The following is a 19,307-nucleotide window of genomic DNA, read 5'->3' as shown; positions in this document are numbered from 1 at the left end:
CAGCCACAGTCTGCCTTCCCCAGACAGCTTCCCTCTTAGCAGGTTTTTTCCTGTTGGTTCTTAAGGGCCAGCTATGAGCCAAAATATCGGTGAGACTCCGCAACTGAATGGATCCCTGCTCCCAGGAATGCTGGTGCTTTATTCACAGGATGGATGTGTGATGGTAGAATCTCGGCACTGTGATGAGCTTGGGGCTACTATGGAGGGAATGTCACTTTAGCCATAAGCGGAAATCTCATCTGGCATTGCTAGGACTTCAGTAGCTGTGATATAAAATAGCTGGGGAGTAGGCTTGTGGCCAGAACATTTGCTGGGCCCTTGAGAACTGTGAGGATTTTGCCTAGCAGGGAGAGGGCATGTAGACAGCATTGTGATCCTGGAAGCTTTCGAATCTGTTCTGAATACAAATTGATACCAGGACTGTACTATCATTGATGAATTTTCACTAGGAAGCCCTTTGGCTTGAATCCTAGGAAGCTGATTTAATTTCTGTGTTGCTCTGTTACTCCATTTTCAATTCTTTTCCATTTTTATAATACCAAAATTATTTTGATTGCATTCAGTTCTTTTTCATGTAAATATTTATCCTTCATAAGCTCTTTACGCACATCACATTCTTGCCAACCATAGCATCTGCCATTATAAATTTAATTGTGGCTTTTATTTTTACTGTATTCAAGTCTCCCAATCAGATTTCTTAAGTTTTGTCACGATTTGCTTCTCCTTGCGGTTCGTGTCTCCCCGTGTGCAGTTTTAGCTGTCATCAGTTTGGTTTGTTGTTAGTTTATTTCAACTCAGAATATTCATTACCTACTAGATGAAAGACTAATCATATTCCCCTCTTAGCTAATCCATGAGAAAAATCCTCATGAAGTGTGAGACTGCTCTGTCGTTACCAGTGTCCAGGTTTTCTTCTCTCAGTTACTTCTTACTGGAACTGCCATATGCCGTCACCCCAGATGTGCCACATGTGCCTAGATTCTTCTCCCTGGACTATCTCTATCAGGGTCCAGATCTCCTGATAGAGGGTGGGATCAGAGCATCTTGCCCCAGCGGGAGACAGGCAGCACCCTGGCAGAAGGAACAGCATTAGCAAAGCCTTGCAGGAAAACGTGGGTGAGGGCATCAGATTCCCACCAGGGTCCATCCTGGAAGCCAAAACCATGCTCCCGGGCCAGGTGCGGTAACTCACACCTGTAATCCTAGCATTTTGGGAGGCTGAGGCAGGAGGATCGCTTGAGGCCAGGAGTTCAAGACCAGCCTGGGCAAGAGCAAGATGTCGTCTCTTTAAGGAAAAAAAACAAAAATCATGGTCCCACTGAGCAAGTGCTGTTCTCTCTCCTCTAGAATGCTTCGGACATGCCCGAAACAATCACCAGCCGTGACGCCGCCCGCTTCCCCATCATCGCCAGCTGCACGCTCTTGGGGCTGTACCTCTTTTTCAAAGTAAGTTCTTTGCCACCTGTTTTGTTATTTAGTTTAGATGACTTTATTTTATTTTTCCCATCACAGAAGCCATGCATGTTCATTTACAAAAAATAAAGAGTAGGGAAAAATTGCTAATTCACCCATGGACCCACCCAGAGGCAACCACTGTTGGTTTTTGGGACCCTTTCCCATCAGTCCCTGTTTCTTTTCTCCATGTAGGTTTTTGTTTTGTTTTTGTGATACCAGTTTGGTTTCATTGTACTATTTATGTTGGGATGGGGTATAGGCTGTGTCTCAGACATACCTCTACCATACTAATCGCCTTTTTTTTTTTTTTAATTTGTCGAGGTTTATTTTCCCAATAAAAGTTACACAGGCTCAGTGTTGCAAACCTGGAAAACACAGAACAGTAAAAAGGGAAAAACAGCAATCATCCAAAACCCCACTACCAGAGACAATCACAGTTTCCCTTTGGAGGTGTGTCCTTCCACTGTTTTTCCCTGTGCATGGTTTCTCCATAGCTGTGACCACATGGTGTATTCAGTTTGTAGCTGCTTTTCTCACTTCACATTAATAACATCATAAGCATTTTCTCATGTTACTGCTGCCAACTCTCCTCAATATAACTGTACTGTCTTCTGGATTTTCTGAATTATAAAAGTAATATACAGACAACTTAAAGGTATATCAAGAGAGGGATAAATAAATCCCACAACACAGAGGTAGTCACTGTTAACATTTTGGCATAGGCTTTTTATAAGCATATGTTTAACATTAGAATCCTGTTATAACTATATGTCGTATCTTCTTGTTTTTTTTAATAGTACGTCACAAGTGCTTTTTTTCCTGATCATTGAAAATTCCACAAGAATGACTTTAATTTACATTTTAAAAATACATGTACATGTTTAAAAATGTTTTTTCAACCTAAAGAAAGGTACAAATGAGCAATAATCCTCTCCCCAATATAGTTTCTTGTGAATCTCTTATACATAGACCTATATTTTTGTTAAAATATTTAAATATGTAAAACATATAATTCTTTCCACAGAGGTATTTTTGTATCAGCACAGTCAAATCTACCCCATTCTTTTTAACAACTACTCATGGTTCTGTTGTCTAATGTACCCCTGAGGGTATTTAAGTGTGTCCATTTTTAAGGTGATATAGTAGTATGGCCATGAATATTTTCTTTTTTTTAAATAAGATTCTTAAGGCATGCTGCGTTGCCATGAATATTTTCATGCACATATTTCGTGCACGTATTTTCTTCAGGCATATCTACAGTAGAACTACCAGGTCAAACATCATCTCCTTTTTTTTTTCCCCCCCCAAGAGATGGGGTCTTGCTCATGTCACGCAGGCTGGAGTGCCGTGGCATGATCATAGCTTACTGCAGCCTCCAACTCCTGGGCTCAAGTGATCCTCTCACCTCAGCCTCCTGAGTAGCTGGAGCTATAGATGCTCACCACCATGCAAGGCTGATTTTTTTTTTTTTTTTTAGAGAGATGGGGTCTTGCTATGTTGCCCAACCTGGTCTTGAACTCTTGGGCCCAATCAATCCTCCTGCCTCAGCCTCCCAAAGTAGTGGGATTGCAGGTGTGAACCACTGTACCTGGCCTACATCCTCATTTTTAATTAGACAGATAGTGCCAAATCGCTCTACAAAAAGATTATACCATTTTACAATGTTACTAACAGAAGTGTACTGGCTTACCCAGACTCACACCTGCAATGGGTAGCACCAATTTTTGGTTTTTACCAGTCTATGAGTGAATCAAAAACATAATTTTTAACACCTACTTCCTATTCCATAGCTCCCTCATTATTGGATCAGAAGTATCTTTTTAATGGTTTCGGAATATCGCCACAAGCAGAAGCATAATTGACTTAGAGCATTCCCCTCACTTTAAACAGAAAATGTCATTCTGATTTTTACTCTTTTTTTTTTTTGTTTTTTTTTTTTGTTTGTTTTTTTTTTTTTTTGAGACAGAGTCTCACTCTGTTGCCCAGGCTAGAGTGAGTGCCGTGGCTTCAGCCTAGCTCACAGCAACCTCAAACTCCTGAGCTCAAGCGATCCTCCTGTCTCAGCCTCCCGAGTAGCTGGGACTACAGGCATGTGCCACCATGCCCGGCTCATTTTTTCTATATATATTTTTAGCTGTCCATATAATTTCTTTCTATTTTTAGTAGAGATGGGGTCTCGCTCTTGCTCAGGCTGGTCTCGAACTCCTGAGCTCAAACGATCCGCCCACCTCGGCCTCCCAGAGTGCTAGGATTACAGGCGTGAGCCACCGCGCCCGGCCTGATTTTTACTCTTATAAATAAGAGTGTATTAAATAATAATGAGTTATCACTGATTTTTTTTGTTTTGTTTGGTTTTTTTCCTGGACCTGGGGTGAAGAGCTGAATTTATCCAATTGCCTTGGTTCATAGCATACCATCCTCAGTCCATGCCAGGACCCCCATGTTTTTTCCCTCTTCACCCCAATACCCACCTCCATTTCCCACCTTCATTTCCCTCTCTGCCAGAGATGCCTGCTTTAACGTGTTTGATTTATGTCCTTAGATATGTATGTTTCTTATAGAATATATAGTGTTGGTATATCTGTGTGTATGACTGAGCGTTGAGTTTCTGTAAATAAAACTGCAATGCATCTCCATTTCCTCTTCCTGTCCCCTCTACTTTTGAGCTCTCTCTGTGGCCCTGTGTACATGTAGCCCATTGCTTCTGACTTTGCATTTGGCAGATATCTCTCAAGTCTCTGCTTTGCTAAGCACCAGGAATATACACCCAGTCCCTTGCCTCAAGACCTTCTGACATTTTTAGTATTTAGGATTCTTTGCTCAGGCCAGATGTCCCAAAAAGGAATTTCTGGCAGCAGTGGGTGTGACCTTTTTTATTTAAGGAACTGGCTTCCTGTTGCTCAGCCTTTCCTCCCGGGCAGGTAAGCCTCGGCCTGCCTTGTGCAGGAGCACAGTGCCTACCTCCTCCCTATGCCTCTAGAGTGTCCATGCTGAGATTTCTAATAGGCAGCTTCCTCCTGGGCAGTGCAGCCACTGGGCTCCTCCTGAACTCCACCCTAATGGCTGGTTAGGGTTGGTTCGCTTAACAGAAAAACAGCTACCACAGTAGCTCTTCCTTGGCCCCTTTTCTCCCCTCCTTCCAAGTGGGGCACTGGAGTTTGTAACTATATAGTAAATTTTTTAACACTTCATATTTTCCTGATGCCTCAACATCCCCACAGACAGGCTGTGAGCATCCCACAAGGTAACCGAGTACAGCACTGTGATAACACTGGTCTCTGCCACAAGTTCCTCTTCTTGCCTCCCTGCCTCACTGACTGTGGCCTAGTGCCATTCAGACATACACGAAAGTCCCCTCATGCCTTTTGCTTGTGTGCTGCACCCTGACTCCCAAGAAAAGCGCTTGTCCATGGGTCTCCCTCCCTCTCTAGGACCTGGGAGTATGGTAAGTCCTTTCATTGCGTAGGCCTCTCTGAGGGACTTTGCACCTGAGTTTAGAAAGATCGCATCCTCATCACCAGTTGTGTTGCAGGTAGGGGAGTAAGTCCCCTTTGTGGGGTCTCTAAGTATCACTCCAATAGACCCACAGAACTTATGCTCAGAGAGGCATATGAAATGAAAGGATCTCCACTCACAGGCCCCAGAGAGGGAGGCATGGCATGCCACACAGGGGCCACATGGGAGGAGCTCCCAGGGAGCGGCTCAATCAAGCAGGTGGAGAAAGAGGGGAAGAGGACCCCTGGGTGAGCACCTTTATGGCAAGGGCCATAGGTGTGGCTCTGACTTTTTAGCAGCCAAAGTACAAAGGAAAGTGAGACTTGATGTCCCATGCACGTGTTCCATGCAGTCAAACCAACCAGAAGCTCAGGGGTGTGGCTCGAGAGAGATTTTTCCTGAGGGCCCACACTGAAGGAACACAGTGCGAGAGGTACACACCTTCGTAAATAAACACAATCCATATGCCTGCAAAATATGTTCATAGGTCTGTTTCTTGAGGCATTCACATAGGCCCCCGACTTACTCATCCATTCAGTCATTCTACATTTATCGAGTGCCTGCTATTTCAGGCACGTGTGCTGGGGATACCAAAGTGAGGAAAACAGCCAACCATCCCTGCGCTCAAGAAGCGTCTGTTAAGTGGTGGAGACAGACACCAGTCACATAGATAGATGTGAAGTTACAGCTCTGAGAAATGCTGTGAAAGCAAGGTCCTTAGTGCCAGGAAAGCACAGAAGAACCAGCCTAGGGTAAAGCCCAAGCTCCCATCCAGGATAACAGCACCTCCGTCTGCCTAGCTGCTCAGTCAAAACCGCAGGAACCATCCTTGTTCCTGCCCCCTCTGCCCTCACATCCAGCCCCTCCACACGTCCTGCAGCTCCGATCTAAGAACAGATCTAGAATCGTTCCGCAGCTCATCATTTCCCCTCCATGCCCCAGTCCAGGACACCTTCCCCTTCTGCTGGGTTGTGCGGTGCCCTCCTCACTGGCTCCCTGCTTCCACTCCTGCCCTGTGGGATCTTCCATTCACCAGCAGATGGGTCCTTTCATGCTGTCTGATCATGCCCCAGCCCTGCCCTTAGCACTTCAGTACCTGTCTCACCCAGGTGAATCTAAAGTCTTTGAATTGGGAGCATTGTGACAAAGAATATTTCTCAGTTTCACCTAACAGTAATAAGACCAAGAAGCAACTGTCAGGGCTACTGTCATAACTTCCAGCCGTCACTGCAGGAGGAGTCATCAGGAAAGCAGGGCGTGGAGAATGGAGCAGGCACGCAGATGTCTTGTAGCCAGCAGGCCTGGGGCCTGGGTGGCCACTGCGTAGGGGCTCCCTAGGGTTCTGAGCAGAGAGAAGGAAACATGGAAGAGCGAGTTCTGAGGTCCCAACAGTTCTCTTGGGGCTCTGTACTTCAGACGCCCCTGTGCCCCCAGAACCCTCGTGCAGAACACAAACTCAATAATTGCCTGTCTCCGGATATGGAGCCACCAAGCATAAACCTACAGACTCCTTTGGGAGATACATCTGGGAGCTTGAGGTTCCCCCCTTTTTTCCCACAGCTACAAACACTACAAGGCCTCTAGTACTGTCCAAGACTCTTCCTGACCGTCCCCCAACTCCAGAAGGGTGAGACCAACCTCCAGAAGAGAAATGGGGACTCTAGTTTCCTCATCGCCACCAACAACCCTGACTTCCTGTTTCTCTTTGTATTTTTGCTTCAGATATTCTCCCAGGAGTACATCAACCTCTTGCTGTCCGTGTATTTCTTCGTGCTGGGAATCCTGGCCCTGTCCCACACCATCAGGTCAGAAGGCACCTCTCTGCAACATTTGAAGCAGCTTTCTCAGGAGCCAGTACAGGGTCTCGGATGAGAACATGACCTTTGCCGTCACTCAGAGCCAGGTTTAAATCCTGGCTGTAAAACTCCAGGGACTCTTTCCCCTGTGTCACACTGTAGATGACCAGGACAAGAACTATAACCTCTCTGGGCTACAGTTTCCTTACAGGGAATGATAAGAATCTCTGGCGGGTGTCTCCCACCACCACAATTGTTGGGAAAGTTATATGTGGATGATAACTCCCGGTACTGAGGTGAGTGATGCCAGTGCCACCCGCCAGGTGTTGTGGCCTGCTGTGTACCACGCAGTATGCTCGGCTCCTCACACCTGATCTTATAAGGAGAGCGAGGCAGTGTGGTGAGAAGTTAGGAGTGTGGGCTCTGGAATTTGACTACCTGACTTTGAATCCAGACCCTGCCACTCTGTGACCTTGGACAAGTTAGTTGATCTTTCTGGCCTCAATTTCCTCACAAATGTGGACAAAAATAATAGTACCATCCTTGTGGGGTCATGTGGAAAGCTTTTAGCACGGTATCTGGCACTTAATGTGTTCAGTAAGTTTAGCTGCTGCTGTTACCTGTGTCAACCTGCCAGACAACATTATATGATTAGCTTTTGCTTTTAATCCTGTGTCACAGTTGGAAACTGAAGCTCAGAGAGGTTAAGAAATTTTCTGGGATCGGACAGCTGATAAGCAGCAAAGCCAGGATTCAAACCCAGGTGTGGCCCCAGAGCCCATCCTCTTCCCCACTGCCACCCTGCTCAGAGTGCCACACGTTCAGGTCATTTCAGTGGGGATGAGTGATAAAGGCCAGTGTTCCTCAGGGACCTACGATTGGTGTTTTGGCCAATTCTCCACTGTGCAGGACTATCCTGTGCATTACAAACATTTGGCATCCTTGCCCTGCTCACAAATGGGAGTTGTGCCACCACCCTTGCCTCAGCTTCTGACTACAAAGATGTCCCAACATGTTTCTGTCCGCCCCTCTTGAAGTGGTACAGCCTCAGGCTGAAAACCACTAATAAATCAAGAGGTGGCCAGCAGACCGGAGAAAGTTCCCAGAAGGAAGAAACTTGACTTGAACTCAGCTGTGAAGGGCAGGAAACCTGGAAGAGGTAGGTGCAAAGGAGAGAGAGGTCAGGCCAGGGGCCGGATGGTTTGTGCACATTGAGGGCACAGTCGGAGTAGACAGAAAAAGCTAGAGAGAAAGAGCAGGATGTGCTGGCCAAGGCTTTGAAAGCCGAGGTGAGTGTGGCCTCGTTACTCTGGGCACCCTGGCAGGACAATGTGGTAGTCAGGAGTGTGAGCTCGAAGCAGGCAACCTGGGACCAAGGCCTGGCTCGGCCAGCTCTATCATTTGTATAAGTTACTCAAGCTCTCTGAGCATTAGTCTCTCCACCTATAAAATGGAGAGACTGCAAGTACCTCCTCAGAGAGGTGTGGCAAGGATCAGATGAGCCTCTGTAATGTCCCTAGAGCACACAGTGAGTTGAGTGGCTGGCCCAAGGTTACACAGCTGGAACTTTAGCTCTGGTCCTCTGACTAAGGTCAGTGTTGTCTTCACCTACACTGACCCTTCACCCCCAAAATCTTACTCTAGCTAGCTCGGGAGAATTCTAGTCCAGCCCCACATCCTGAAAAATGAAGGCCCAGAGGGACTTGAACCAGCAAGACAGTGGCAGGCCCAGTCACCTTTGCTCAAAGGACAGACCTGTCTTTTCATGGTGGACCTGAGCTGGGGTAGAGGCAGTCACTTCCAGGCACTGGATCCCTCCTTTCCTGCACTAACTGGCATCCTCCCTTCCTCCCTCCAACTCTAGCCTTTGTACCCCAGCATCTGTGAAAGGCTTGAGACCCCTGGTTCTCCCCACTGCCCAATCTGTACCTCAGAGTGAGAGAACCCAGTGTGTTTTGAAAGCCACTCTTGGGCCATGTGCTAAGGAATTGATTATTTATCTCAGCAACTTTACAGATGAAATCTTCTCTCCACCAACCTGCTCAAGCAGGGTATTTTTAACCTCTATCATTTTGACAGCAGAGACTTTTTTATGCCTTGTAGAGCAATAACTAAGGGACATTGTCCCAAATTTCTCATAGATTAGCCAAGACACAGTTGTCTTTTAACCAATTCAAAATTTTGAGAAATAGATGTTATCAACAGAAAATAAAACCAACAGCAGCTAAAACCGTACATGGTAAAATTTGTTAGTGACTAGAAATAACAGAAGAATCATTTTCTTAATGAAATTCAGAGCAACAAAATTTGACCTGGGAAAATCATACCTTGTAAAACTATTAATGGCTTTTGGGCAGAAGGGGTGCTCACCATACAGGAAGGGCCAAAGGTGTCCACTGAAAAATCTGATACTGACCAGAAACTGTTGGATGATTGAGATCGTTACTATAAAATTTACATGGGAAAGAATGGAACCTGATGGAAATAATTTTAGTAAAGGGAGGGGATCATTTAAGCATGCTTTTTAGAAAGTCAATCCAAGAATTAAATTGACTTTTCTTCAATTAAATTGAGTTTTCTTACATATTTTCTCAAAGAACGTCTACAGTGTTGTTAGAATTTATATGAACTTCTGGTATGTACAGACTTGGAGTCGGACCTTCTTCAGGATCCAAACAAGATGCAAAGGTTCAAGACGTGGAAATTGAGGCTTGGAGGGGTTATGGGGTTATATGGACTCCCAGAATTCACAGCTGGTAAGGGCGGAGCGAGGTTTTGACCCTGGGTCTGTCTGATTCCAAAGCCAGTATTCATTACAGTTCTGGCAAAAGTGAAGGGGAAGGGAGAGTTTAAAGAGGGTGGGCTGGCCACTCTCTCCCGTCGGACCTGCAATCTCCCGGGGTTGGCAGAAGAGAGGCCCGCTGAAAGGCTGTGAAGAGCTGCACCCGAGCTGAGATTCTCTTAGGATCCCCTCCGCCTCTACCACCATCCCCTAGCCCACCTCAAGCCTCTTTGGGAGCAAACCACAGCTTGAAGTATTGGAGGGAGGCAGGGGCCACAGCCTGCCTTCACCTCATACAGTCACCAAGACTCAAGCCCAAGCCAAATCCCAGACATCCTCCCTGGCAAGGGAACCTCGGTTCATTTTCATCCCGTCTGACTGAGCTCATGCCCCACACAGCTAACCTTTAGAGGGAGAAAAGGCCCAGAGGGCCCAAATCTGCCACCCCAGGAGGAAGAGGCCACATCACCAGTTTCACTGACCCTTGCCTTCCACCCCCAGGGGAGAAAGGCACCAGGATGTAGTTTCTCAGCAGGAAGAAGTGACCTTTAGGTTTCATGTGAGCCATCAAGGACCAGAAAGAATCTCTGCCTGCTACAAAAAGTCTACATTCAGAGTTGTTTGGCAAGCATTTATCAGATGCCTCCCTGGCACCAGGCAGCTTCACGCCGGGGTGGGGTGAAGATGATGAGATAGGGCCCCTGCCCTAAAGTCCACAGACTCACACTTGACTCTTCCCCTCTGTCATCCAGCAGAGTAACAAAGACATTAGTCTAGAAACTTTCTACCTGAAGTTAAAGCTGCAGTTAAGCTTCCAGGGTGCGAAGTACTCATTTAATTCTTTTAGTAGCCCTACAAAGAAAGGTATTGTAGTGTTCCAGATGAGGAGATTGTTGCACAGAGCGGTTAAGTAACTTTCCCAATGTTACACTGCTAATAAGTGGCAGGGCTGGGATTTGAACCCAGAGACCACATTCTTAGCCATCACACTCTGCTTATTGAGAAACTAAGCACCAAACTCCTACGGAAGAGGCCAACTAAGCTGAGTGAAGGGCTTAGCTCCTCAGGCTGCCTCTCTGCCTCTGCCCATACCTGTACACACACCCTGACTTCAGACTCCCTCGAAAGTAATTCAGCAAACCAGGCTGAAAGTAGCTTCCAGCCTCCTCCACCAGCTTCTGCCTCCCATCTCAGAGCCCCGCTGCGGAAGTCCATGCCTGACTCCACCCTCGTGTCGTGTCTGCCACATCTCCGTTCACAAAGCCCTCTCGTTCATACCACGAGCCCCACAGGTTGGGAGGGGTCCGCTGTTTCAAAAGTGGGGAAATGGAGGCCTGTTAGTTGGGAGGACCATTCCTGGATTTGCCTACCTCATTAGTCATCATGATGTGATGTCAAATGCTTTCGAGCTCTGGCTCTGGAGGAGCGCGCCACAGAAGCTTACAGTTCCTGCATCCCTGCTGCAGGCCCAGTGCTGGGCTAAGCTTCTCACCTGCCTTCTCTCATATGTTCACAGTAACCCTTTTAGAAGGTGGTATTACTATCCCTACATACAAGAAAATTCTGAGACTGAGGCCCAGGAGACTGAGCCACTTAAGTGGCTCTCCCAGGGCCACATGGCTGGTGCATGGCAAAGCAGGCTTCAAGGCTGGGCCACCTAAGCTCGTAGCCATTCCACAGCACTGCTGGGAGCAGCTGGATCAAGAGGCCCTGGTTTGCTAATCTTGCTGTGAAGATGATCTAGAAAAGAACATCTCCATCTGCTCCTGGCCGGGAAGAAGGGCATGCTGGGTAATCAGAATATTTCTAGAGGTGAAGCCAAGCTGATCTTGAGCAATAGAAACCTTTGTGGAAGGAGTGAATGTGAGGGTGATCATGCCCTGGGGGGCTGAGATTCTGTGACTGATCACTTCCAGCTGAGTTTATAAAAATCTCAGGCCTGTTGCTGGACAGCAGAATGACAAGTCATGGAGTCAGGTAGAGGTGACCGTCAGGTCTAGGTCTGGAAGGGAATCCTGGAATATGCTTGACAAGAGACTCACACAGGTGGTGCATGGGCCAGACTTTGGGATCCATTGCTCTCCCAAAAACTATATTTTACATGAACGTCTGTCTGCCTCTGCTTTGCATTTCTTCACTGGTAACAAAAAAGCAGTTTGGGAATCACTAGGAGTTCAGTGACGTAGGTTGGAGTCTGAGCTTAGACACTGGCTCCTTGTGTGACACTGGGCAAGTCACTTATTCTCTGAGGGCCTATTTCCACATCTGTAGAATGGAAACAATAGCACCTACCTATCAGGGCGGCTATGAGAGTGCCAGGAGATAACAGCTGTAAGTGGCTGTTGGGGGGAGTAGTGTTAGGGCCGTGATTGCCTGTGGGGGCTCTGTTTGCCGACCTGCTTTGTCTTTCCTTCCAGCCCCCTCATGAATAAGTTTTTTCCAGCCAACTTTCCAAATCGACAGTACCAGCTGCTCTTCACCCAGGGCTCTGGGGAGAGCAAGGAAGGTCAGTGCTGCCCACTTTCCCCTGTGGTGTGCCCTGGGTTTTGTCCACCATTCCCTTTGTCTCTCCAATATTGGGGTTCTCCAGTAGAGCAAGTGATGAAAGAGGGATCTCATGGCCTGGATTCCCATCCCAGCTCTGCTGCTACCCAGACATGGGACCCTGGGTGAATGCCTTACCTCTCTGAGCATTAGGTGTTTTTGGTTTTGTTTTTGTTTTTCATCTATAAATTGAAAATGATAATCTACTACCTCCTTCATGGGCATGTTGTTAGGACTGCAAGTAAATGATGAGTGGAAAGCATTCAGCACACTGCCTGACACAGAGCACTTAGTAAAAGTTGACCTTTGCAACTATTTTTATCGTGTTTACTTTTAGTGTGATTACATTCCACCTAAGATTTGAAAAAGGGGTTCTACGGTTCTTTTTCAAAATGAAAACTATGGAGAATTGGAGGGAGCCTAGGATTTACAGGTTAGTTAGGGTACAGATTCGAATGCTGTAATAAGATTATCAATGGCTTGACCAAGTGGAAGGTATCTAGCACGCACTCTCTCACACCGGATGTGTGGCATATTCCTCCTTGTCCCTAGAAAGCGGTGATTTTACGTGATTCCTTTTTGCATCTCAAGTGCATCTGTGTCAAATGATTGTAGAGTTTCATTAAGAAAGCTAAGCTTAAGGCCACAGACCCTTCCGGGTTCCAGCCATGTCTTACGCTCCGCCATGCTGAGGGGTGGTCCTTGGATCCAGGATGGTGACGATCACGCCACTGTCCAGCCAGAAGGAAAGAGAGACATCCATATCCGGGGCCAAGGAAGCTGCAGAGGGGAAGCTGGGAAATGGCCATGGTCGGCCTCATGTCCGGTTGGAAATCATCACGGAGTGCCCCGGAATTGTATCACTTCTTGCTTCCCAAGTCCCGCCCCTTTCATCGATGCCCACTGAAGAGGACTCGGTAGTCTGAGGAAGAGCGGACAGAGCGCCGCCGTGACGTAGAGTTGAGAGGACCGGAAGTAGTCATATTTCATGGAGCCGTAAAGCACGGCTGTCTGCCTCGGTTTCCGGTTGGCGACAACGGTTCAGACCATCGGCGCAGGCTTTGGTGAAAGGGCCGCCGCCCGATCTCTGCCGGTTCCGTTTCTGTTCCTGTCCGGGCCCTTGCCTGTGTCGACCCTTTCACCTTGGATCATGTTCAAGAAATTCGATGAAAAGGAAAATGTGTCCAACTGCATCCAGTTGAAGACTTCAATTATTAAGGGTATTAAGAACCAACTGATAGAGCAATTTCCAGGTATTGAACCATGGCTTAATCAAATCATGCCTAAGAAAGATCCTGTCAAAATAGTCCGATGCCACGAGCATACGGAAATACTTACAGTAAATGGAGAATTACTATTTTTTAGACAAAGAAAAGGGCCTTTTTATCCAACTCTAAGGTTACTTCATAAGTATCCTTTTATCCTGCCACACCAGCAGGTTGATAAAGGAGCCATCAAATTTGTACTCAGTGGAGCAAATATCATGTGTCCAGGTTTAACTTCTCCTGGAGCTAAGCTTTACCCTGCTGAGGTCGATACGATTGTTGCAGTCATGGCAGAAGGAAAACAGCATGCTCTGTGTGTTGGGGTCATGAAGATGTCCGCAGAAGATATTGAGAAAGTCAACAAAGGAATTGGCATTGAAAATATCCATTACTTAAATGATGGGCTGTGGCACATGAAGACCTACAAATAAGCCTCAAAAGGAATGCACTTGTGGGGGGCTAAATGTGGATATTGTATTTTATATGTGTTTGTGTGTGTTTGTGACACCGTGAAGACAATACCTATGTGGTTGTGCTAAGTAAATTTAACATATACTTGAAGGGAAAAAATCAGGGTACTGTTACCACAGTGAAGAAAACAGAAACTGGGGGACAAGCACCAAGCAGCCTGCTCCACTCTGGAATCTGAAAGGAGCAGCTGCACTCTGTGACTCTGGGCAAGCTTCGTCTCCTCTCTGGGCTCCCTTATTTGAAAGTGATCAAGAATGGCTCTGAGGATGTCTGCCAGAGGGCCTTCCTACAAGAGCAGCCTTGGAGACTCCTTCCCGCCTTTTCTCCAGGCCTCCATTTCTCACCTTCTTCTTCCTCGTCTGCTGGTGAACTAGGGCTGCCAGCAAACTTCTTGATTCCTTTGGCGGCAAAGTAGAAAGGTTCCAGAATGAACTAGGACCTTGTTAAAAACCTGGGCTCAATGGCAGCTGGCATTGACTGAGCGCCTGCTGTGTGCCGGGCACTGTGCTGAGTGCATTGTAAGGACTGTCTTACTTACTCCCCACAGCAGCCCCATGAGGGAGGTGCCATTATCACCTTTTCACGGATGAGGAAACAAGCTCAGAGAGGGACTGCCTCCCCAAAGGTTACCCAGCCCCAACTACAGGTGGCAAATCCTGTACTTTGAACACTAAGGACCACCTCCCACTGACCCTGCACCAAGCTTGTATTCTCTCTGGGCCTCCGTTCCCTTCTCTAGGATATTGGAGGAGTTGGTGGCTCCCGTGAGCTCTCTCCCCTCCTGAAACTCTTACCGATCTGAGGCAAGCGAGGCTTAGCCTCCTAGCCTGTGGGACTCTGACGGTGCCCACAGCCATGCCCTCCTCCGTCCAGGGGCTGACAGGTGGGGGGGGCAGCCCCACCCTGGGGAGTGGACTTACTCGGCCTCTCTGTTCAGAGATCATCAATTACGAGTTTGACACCAAGGACCTGGTGTGCCTGGGCCTGAGCACCATCGTTGGTGTCTGGTACCTGCTGAGGAAGGTAAGTAGCCAGGTCCTGGGCAGAAGGGGAGGCTGGGGTGACAGGGCAGGGTCGGGGCACAGCATCCTGGTCTCACTCCTGTCTTTCCGCAGCACTGGATTGCCAACAACCTTTTTGGCCTGGCCTTCTCACTTAATGGGGTAGAGCTCCTGCACCTGAACAATGTCAGCACTGGCTGCATCCTGCTGGGTGGACTCTTCATCTACGATGTGTTCTGGGTGAGTCAGGCAGGGAGCCCCAGCATGTCCAGCTTTGGGGCCCCCTCACCTTCCTACTCCCCTGCCTTTGTGGCCTAAGTGACATTAGTATGATGGAGAGCAACTGCCTTGGAGTGGAAGTCAGGCTCCCAGAGCAGGTCCCCTCTGGTCACATCTGTGAAATGGAGCCAGAGAGAACAGATTCCACCTCTTTCTAAGAGCACACTCTGTGTGCAGTGCCTTCTGACCACCCTCATGTCTTCCTCATCATGGCCCTAGCAGGGGTATTACTTAGTCACATGTCTCTTCAGCAAACAAGTTGAGACTTGGAGTTGAGACTCAGAGAAGTCCAGGCAGAGGTAGTAGAATGCTAATGAACGGGCCTAGCAAGGGCACTGACCGAGGAGGAAGAGGCTGGCTGTGCTCTGGCTGCACACCAGCCCTCGGCTGAGGGACCTGTCATGCTTGCTCTTGGAGGCATTGCAGGAGGATCGAGGTCAGCCTGGCTCGGGCCCCTGTTCCCTGATCCCAGGCAGCCTCTTCTCCCCTTGAGTGGGTGGTGCTGGAGGACTTTATCACTTGGGAGGAACAGAACCCTGAACAAACAAAAGCTGCCTGGCTTAGGCCATTGGAGGTCCTTTCTATACTCTGAATTTCCCATTTATTGCCCAGAACCAATATCAGTGCTCACCTCACCTCAACTTTAGATCTGCACTGGAGCCCCTCGCAGCTCCCTACCCTTCTCCCCACAGATCTCAGGCAGCTGCACATCTAGAAGCCTGGGAACACCCATTCTTTCCCGACCAGCCCCTCACTTCCCTCCAAACTCTTCTCTTCTCCTTCTAGGTGTTTGGCACCAACGTGATGGTGACAGTGGCCAAGTCCTTTGAGGCACCAATAAAATGTAAGTGACCACCCCCACCATGGGGAACCCCTCTGCCCACCCCAGCTGGCCCATGCCCTCATGGTCCCTCTTTTGGTCAGCGCCTCTCCCTTATCTCTTCCCCACATACCTCTTCCTTCTCCAAGCTTTCCTGTGTCCCTCCAGCCTGGTGTCCTTCTCAGTGATTCATCTGGCTGTGTTCACAAGCAGCCACCCCCTGCCTAGGCCCTGGCCTCTGGACCCTTGGTCACGGTGCAGCGTGGTTGAGATGAGCTAGAATGGGAGCAAGCATGGAGGGGAAGTGTTTAACTCAGCCCGGGGTGGGGCACGCAGGGACCTCTGCACTGAGACCTGAAGCTTCCCTACCTGTGATCCCCTCAGCACGTGGGTATCGGGTGCTGTCTATCTCACACCTCTCACACTGCCTTGGTTTCGTTCTTCTGTGCATCTGTTGCTTATTGTTCAGAAATTCCAACTACAGGTTGAGCATCTCTAATCCAAAAATCTGAAATCCAAAATGCTCCAAAATCCAAAACTTTTTGAGCATCAACATGACACAAGTGGAAAATTCCACACATACATACTTAACACAAACTTTGTTTCATGCACAAAATTATTTAAAATATTGTGTAGAGCCAGGCTTGGTGGTCAACACCTGTAGCAACAGCTGCTTGGAAGGCTGAGGCAGGAGGATCACTTGAGCCAGGCGTAGAAGGCTGCAGTAAGCTACGATCACACCACTGCACTCCAGCCTGAGCAAAGGAGCGAGACCCTGTCTCTTAAAACATAAATAAATAAAAAATAATGTATAAAATTACTTACAGGCTATGTGTATAAGGTATATATAAAACATAAATGAATTTCCTGTTTAGATTTGGGTCTCATCCCCAAGATATCTCAATATCTGTATGCAAATATTTCAAAATCTAAAAAAATCTGAAACATTTCTGGCCCCAAGCATTTCAGATAAGAGATACTCAACCTGTATAAGCACATCAAACAGGGAAATTTTGTTATCTTACACTACAGCAAGCCCAGGGGTAGAAGACTAAGGGTTGGGTTAATGACCCTCAGTGACTCTATTCAAGAGCCCAGGTCACCCGAGTGTGATGGCTCACGCCTATAATCCTAGCTCTCTGGGAGCCTGAGGCGGGAGGATTGCTCCAGGTCAGGAGTTCCAGACCAACCTGAGTAAGAGCGAGACCTGTCTCTACTAAAAATAGAAAAAAATTAGCTGGACAACTAAAAATACACAGAAAAAATTAGCCAGGCATGGTGGTGCATGCCTGTAGTCCCAGCTACTCAGGAGGCTGAGGCAGGAGGATTTCTTGAGCCCAGGAGTTGAGGTTGCTGTGAGCTAGGCTGACCCCACGGCACTCTAGCCCAGGGAAAAAAGCCAAGGTCACTTCAGTCTTCCCACCCCACCATTCTCAGCATGTCCACCTGTCCCTTAGCTCATCCCTTCATGGTCCCAAGATGGCTGCCATAGTCCGTAGCATTGACTTCTCGCACAACCACGTCCAGAGACAGAAGGGGGAAACTATCTCTTTTTCATCAGGGAGCGATGTTTTTCCCCAAATCCCCTGTGCAGTTTTCCTCATATTTTATTGGCCAAATTGGGTCACAGCCCAAGTCCAAACCATTTATTAGTAAGGGGGATGGGAAGAGCATGATTAGCTTAAAGTCCAAGCCTTAGACTAGTCAAGAATCGCTACCTGGGATCACAAGGCTCAAAGAGGGGGACAAAATCATTCAGGCATGACAGCAAGGAGGAAGAAGAAGATGCTGTCAGGCAGGCATTCAGCAGTGCATGAGTGCCGTGGAAGCACTGGCTTGATGCAGGGGACAGTCAGGGGGACGTCCTCTCAGGGAATGAAGAAGGACCTGTCTTTCTCATGGCCTCACTCTCCACCACTGCAGACAGGTTTTCTCCATGTACTGGGGAGGGTTTCCTGGCCACAAACTGTTCCTGAATTCTGTGGCCCCAGCTCAGTGACCCCAGAGGAAAACAAGTTTCTTTCAGCTTTGCACTGAATAACCTACAGGGCCCAGCTTGGCTCATCAGCCAGACACTCCCACGGGGGAGATGGAGGATCGTGAGGAACAGACTGGGGTCATGGCCCTCTCCAGTGCCTGGGGGCAGAGCGTTTGAATTGGCAGGCCCGAGAGCCAAGTGTAGCAGGGGAGGGCAGTTCTCCAGAGCAAGGGAACAGATGCTGGGCAAGCCAGAACAACAGTTACTCCCCATGTGCTTTGATGGATGAGCCCCAGGGGGTGCGGGAGCACGAGAACCCAGCCAAGGTGTCAGGAAAAGCTTTTCTGGGTCAGGAAGGATGAGTATGCATTTACCAAGCATGCAGGGGCAGTATGGGTGTTTGAAAGAGAATGTACAGCTTCAGCAGAGGGCTGGAGGCAGGAAAGTACATGGAGAGCCCTAGGAGCAGAGAATCAGGGAGGGAATGTGGCCAAGTTCAGGGGAACGGCAGCTAAGTTCTAGGGGAATGGGCTGAAAAGAGGTGGGCAGAGGCCAGAATTGGGGAAGCCGAAGATGCCATGCCAGGGAGCTTGGACGCTGCCCAGGAGGCAGTGGATGAGCAGGGAAATGACACCATCATACTGGGTTTCTGATGCTTGGGGTCTGGTGTTCTGGGTTGAAAAGAAGACCCATTGCCTTCCACTGCTCGGACTAGAGTTCAGAGGCAGAAAAACAGAATAGTTAAGTGCACGTAGGCTGAAGTCAGGCTGCCTGGGCTTGAATCTCAGCTCTGCCACTTGCTAACTATGTTACCATGGGGAGGAGCCCTGGTTTCCACATCTGTAAAATGGAGACAGTAGTCTCTGCCACTCAGAATTGAATGGTACCAGGGTTGAGAGGATCGAATGAAGAAATCTGTAAATCATTGTGTACTGCCCACTCAAGGCAGGAAGCAGGCAGGGCGAGGGCATCTATATATTTATTAGAGAAGCAGAAGTTTACCCAGAACCCCTATCGTATCTCTGTGTACATACTGTTAGCCAGAGTCATGTGACCACCCCTGGCTGCAAGGGAAGTCAGGAATTCAGGGGACAGGATTGTCCTGATTGACTTAGTCTGACACCATACTTGATGTATCACCTGGGAAGTCTACCCCACACAAAGTCAGGACTGGGTTAGTAAAGAAGGCATGGGGGAGTAGTTAATTTGTGCAGATCATCTAATCCTCACCAGCACCCTGTGGTATCGGTCCAGCAGGATTTCTGAGCGGGAAGCTTTAAGCAAGAAATTTGCAGGTATGTGGCCTTTTCTCCTTCAGATACAGAAGGAGCCTGCAGGCCAGGCACACCCTGCTTCAGAGTAAGAGCCACCATCTGTCCATACCCCTGTTGCAGTGAAATGGAACACCTTTTAGATGTCAG

The 19,307-nt window shown here is 48.1% G+C and overlaps 2 protein-coding genes across 3 annotated transcripts in view; both read left to right on the top strand.

The window, feature by feature from the left end:
* HM13 (histocompatibility minor 13) overlaps window positions 1-19,307 on the top strand; it is a 41,395-nt gene that overhangs the window by 8,429 nt on the left and 13,659 nt on the right. For both annotated transcript variants that reach the window (XM_069496552.1, XM_069496551.1), the window contains exons 2-7: window positions 1,348-1,446; window positions 6,673-6,755; window positions 11,946-12,034; window positions 14,746-14,831; window positions 14,924-15,049; window positions 15,875-15,932. In XM_069496552.1, coding sequence (XP_069352653.1) covers window positions 1,348-1,446; window positions 6,673-6,755; window positions 11,946-12,034; window positions 14,746-14,831; window positions 14,924-15,049; window positions 15,875-15,932 — 541 coding nt within the window. The remainder of the gene's footprint in view (window positions 1-1,347; window positions 1,447-6,672; window positions 6,756-11,945; window positions 12,035-14,745; window positions 14,832-14,923; window positions 15,050-15,874; window positions 15,933-19,307) is intronic.
* MCTS2 (MCTS family member 2) lies at window positions 13,153-14,728 on the top strand. The gene has a single exon (XM_069496553.1). It carries the CDS (start codon window positions 13,223-13,225, stop codon window positions 13,766-13,768), a length of 546 nt encoding a protein of 181 aa, XP_069352654.1. The 5' UTR covers window positions 13,153-13,222; the 3' UTR covers window positions 13,769-14,728.

The sequence above is a fragment of the Eulemur rufifrons genome, chromosome 20 (assembly GCF_041146395.1).
Source record: "Eulemur rufifrons isolate Redbay chromosome 20, OSU_ERuf_1, whole genome shotgun sequence".
NCBI classification, from domain to species: Eukaryota; Metazoa; Chordata; class Mammalia; order Primates; family Lemuridae; genus Eulemur; species Eulemur rufifrons.
The sequence above is the reverse complement of the archived record's forward strand: the minus strand, read 5'-3'. Positions and strand labels throughout refer to the sequence as shown.

Excerpts from the sequence above, each read along its gene's own strand:
- MCTS2 (XM_069496553.1), top strand. The coding sequence starts at position 13,223 with ATGTTCAAGAAATTCGATGAAAAGGAAAATGTGTCCAACTGCATCCAG.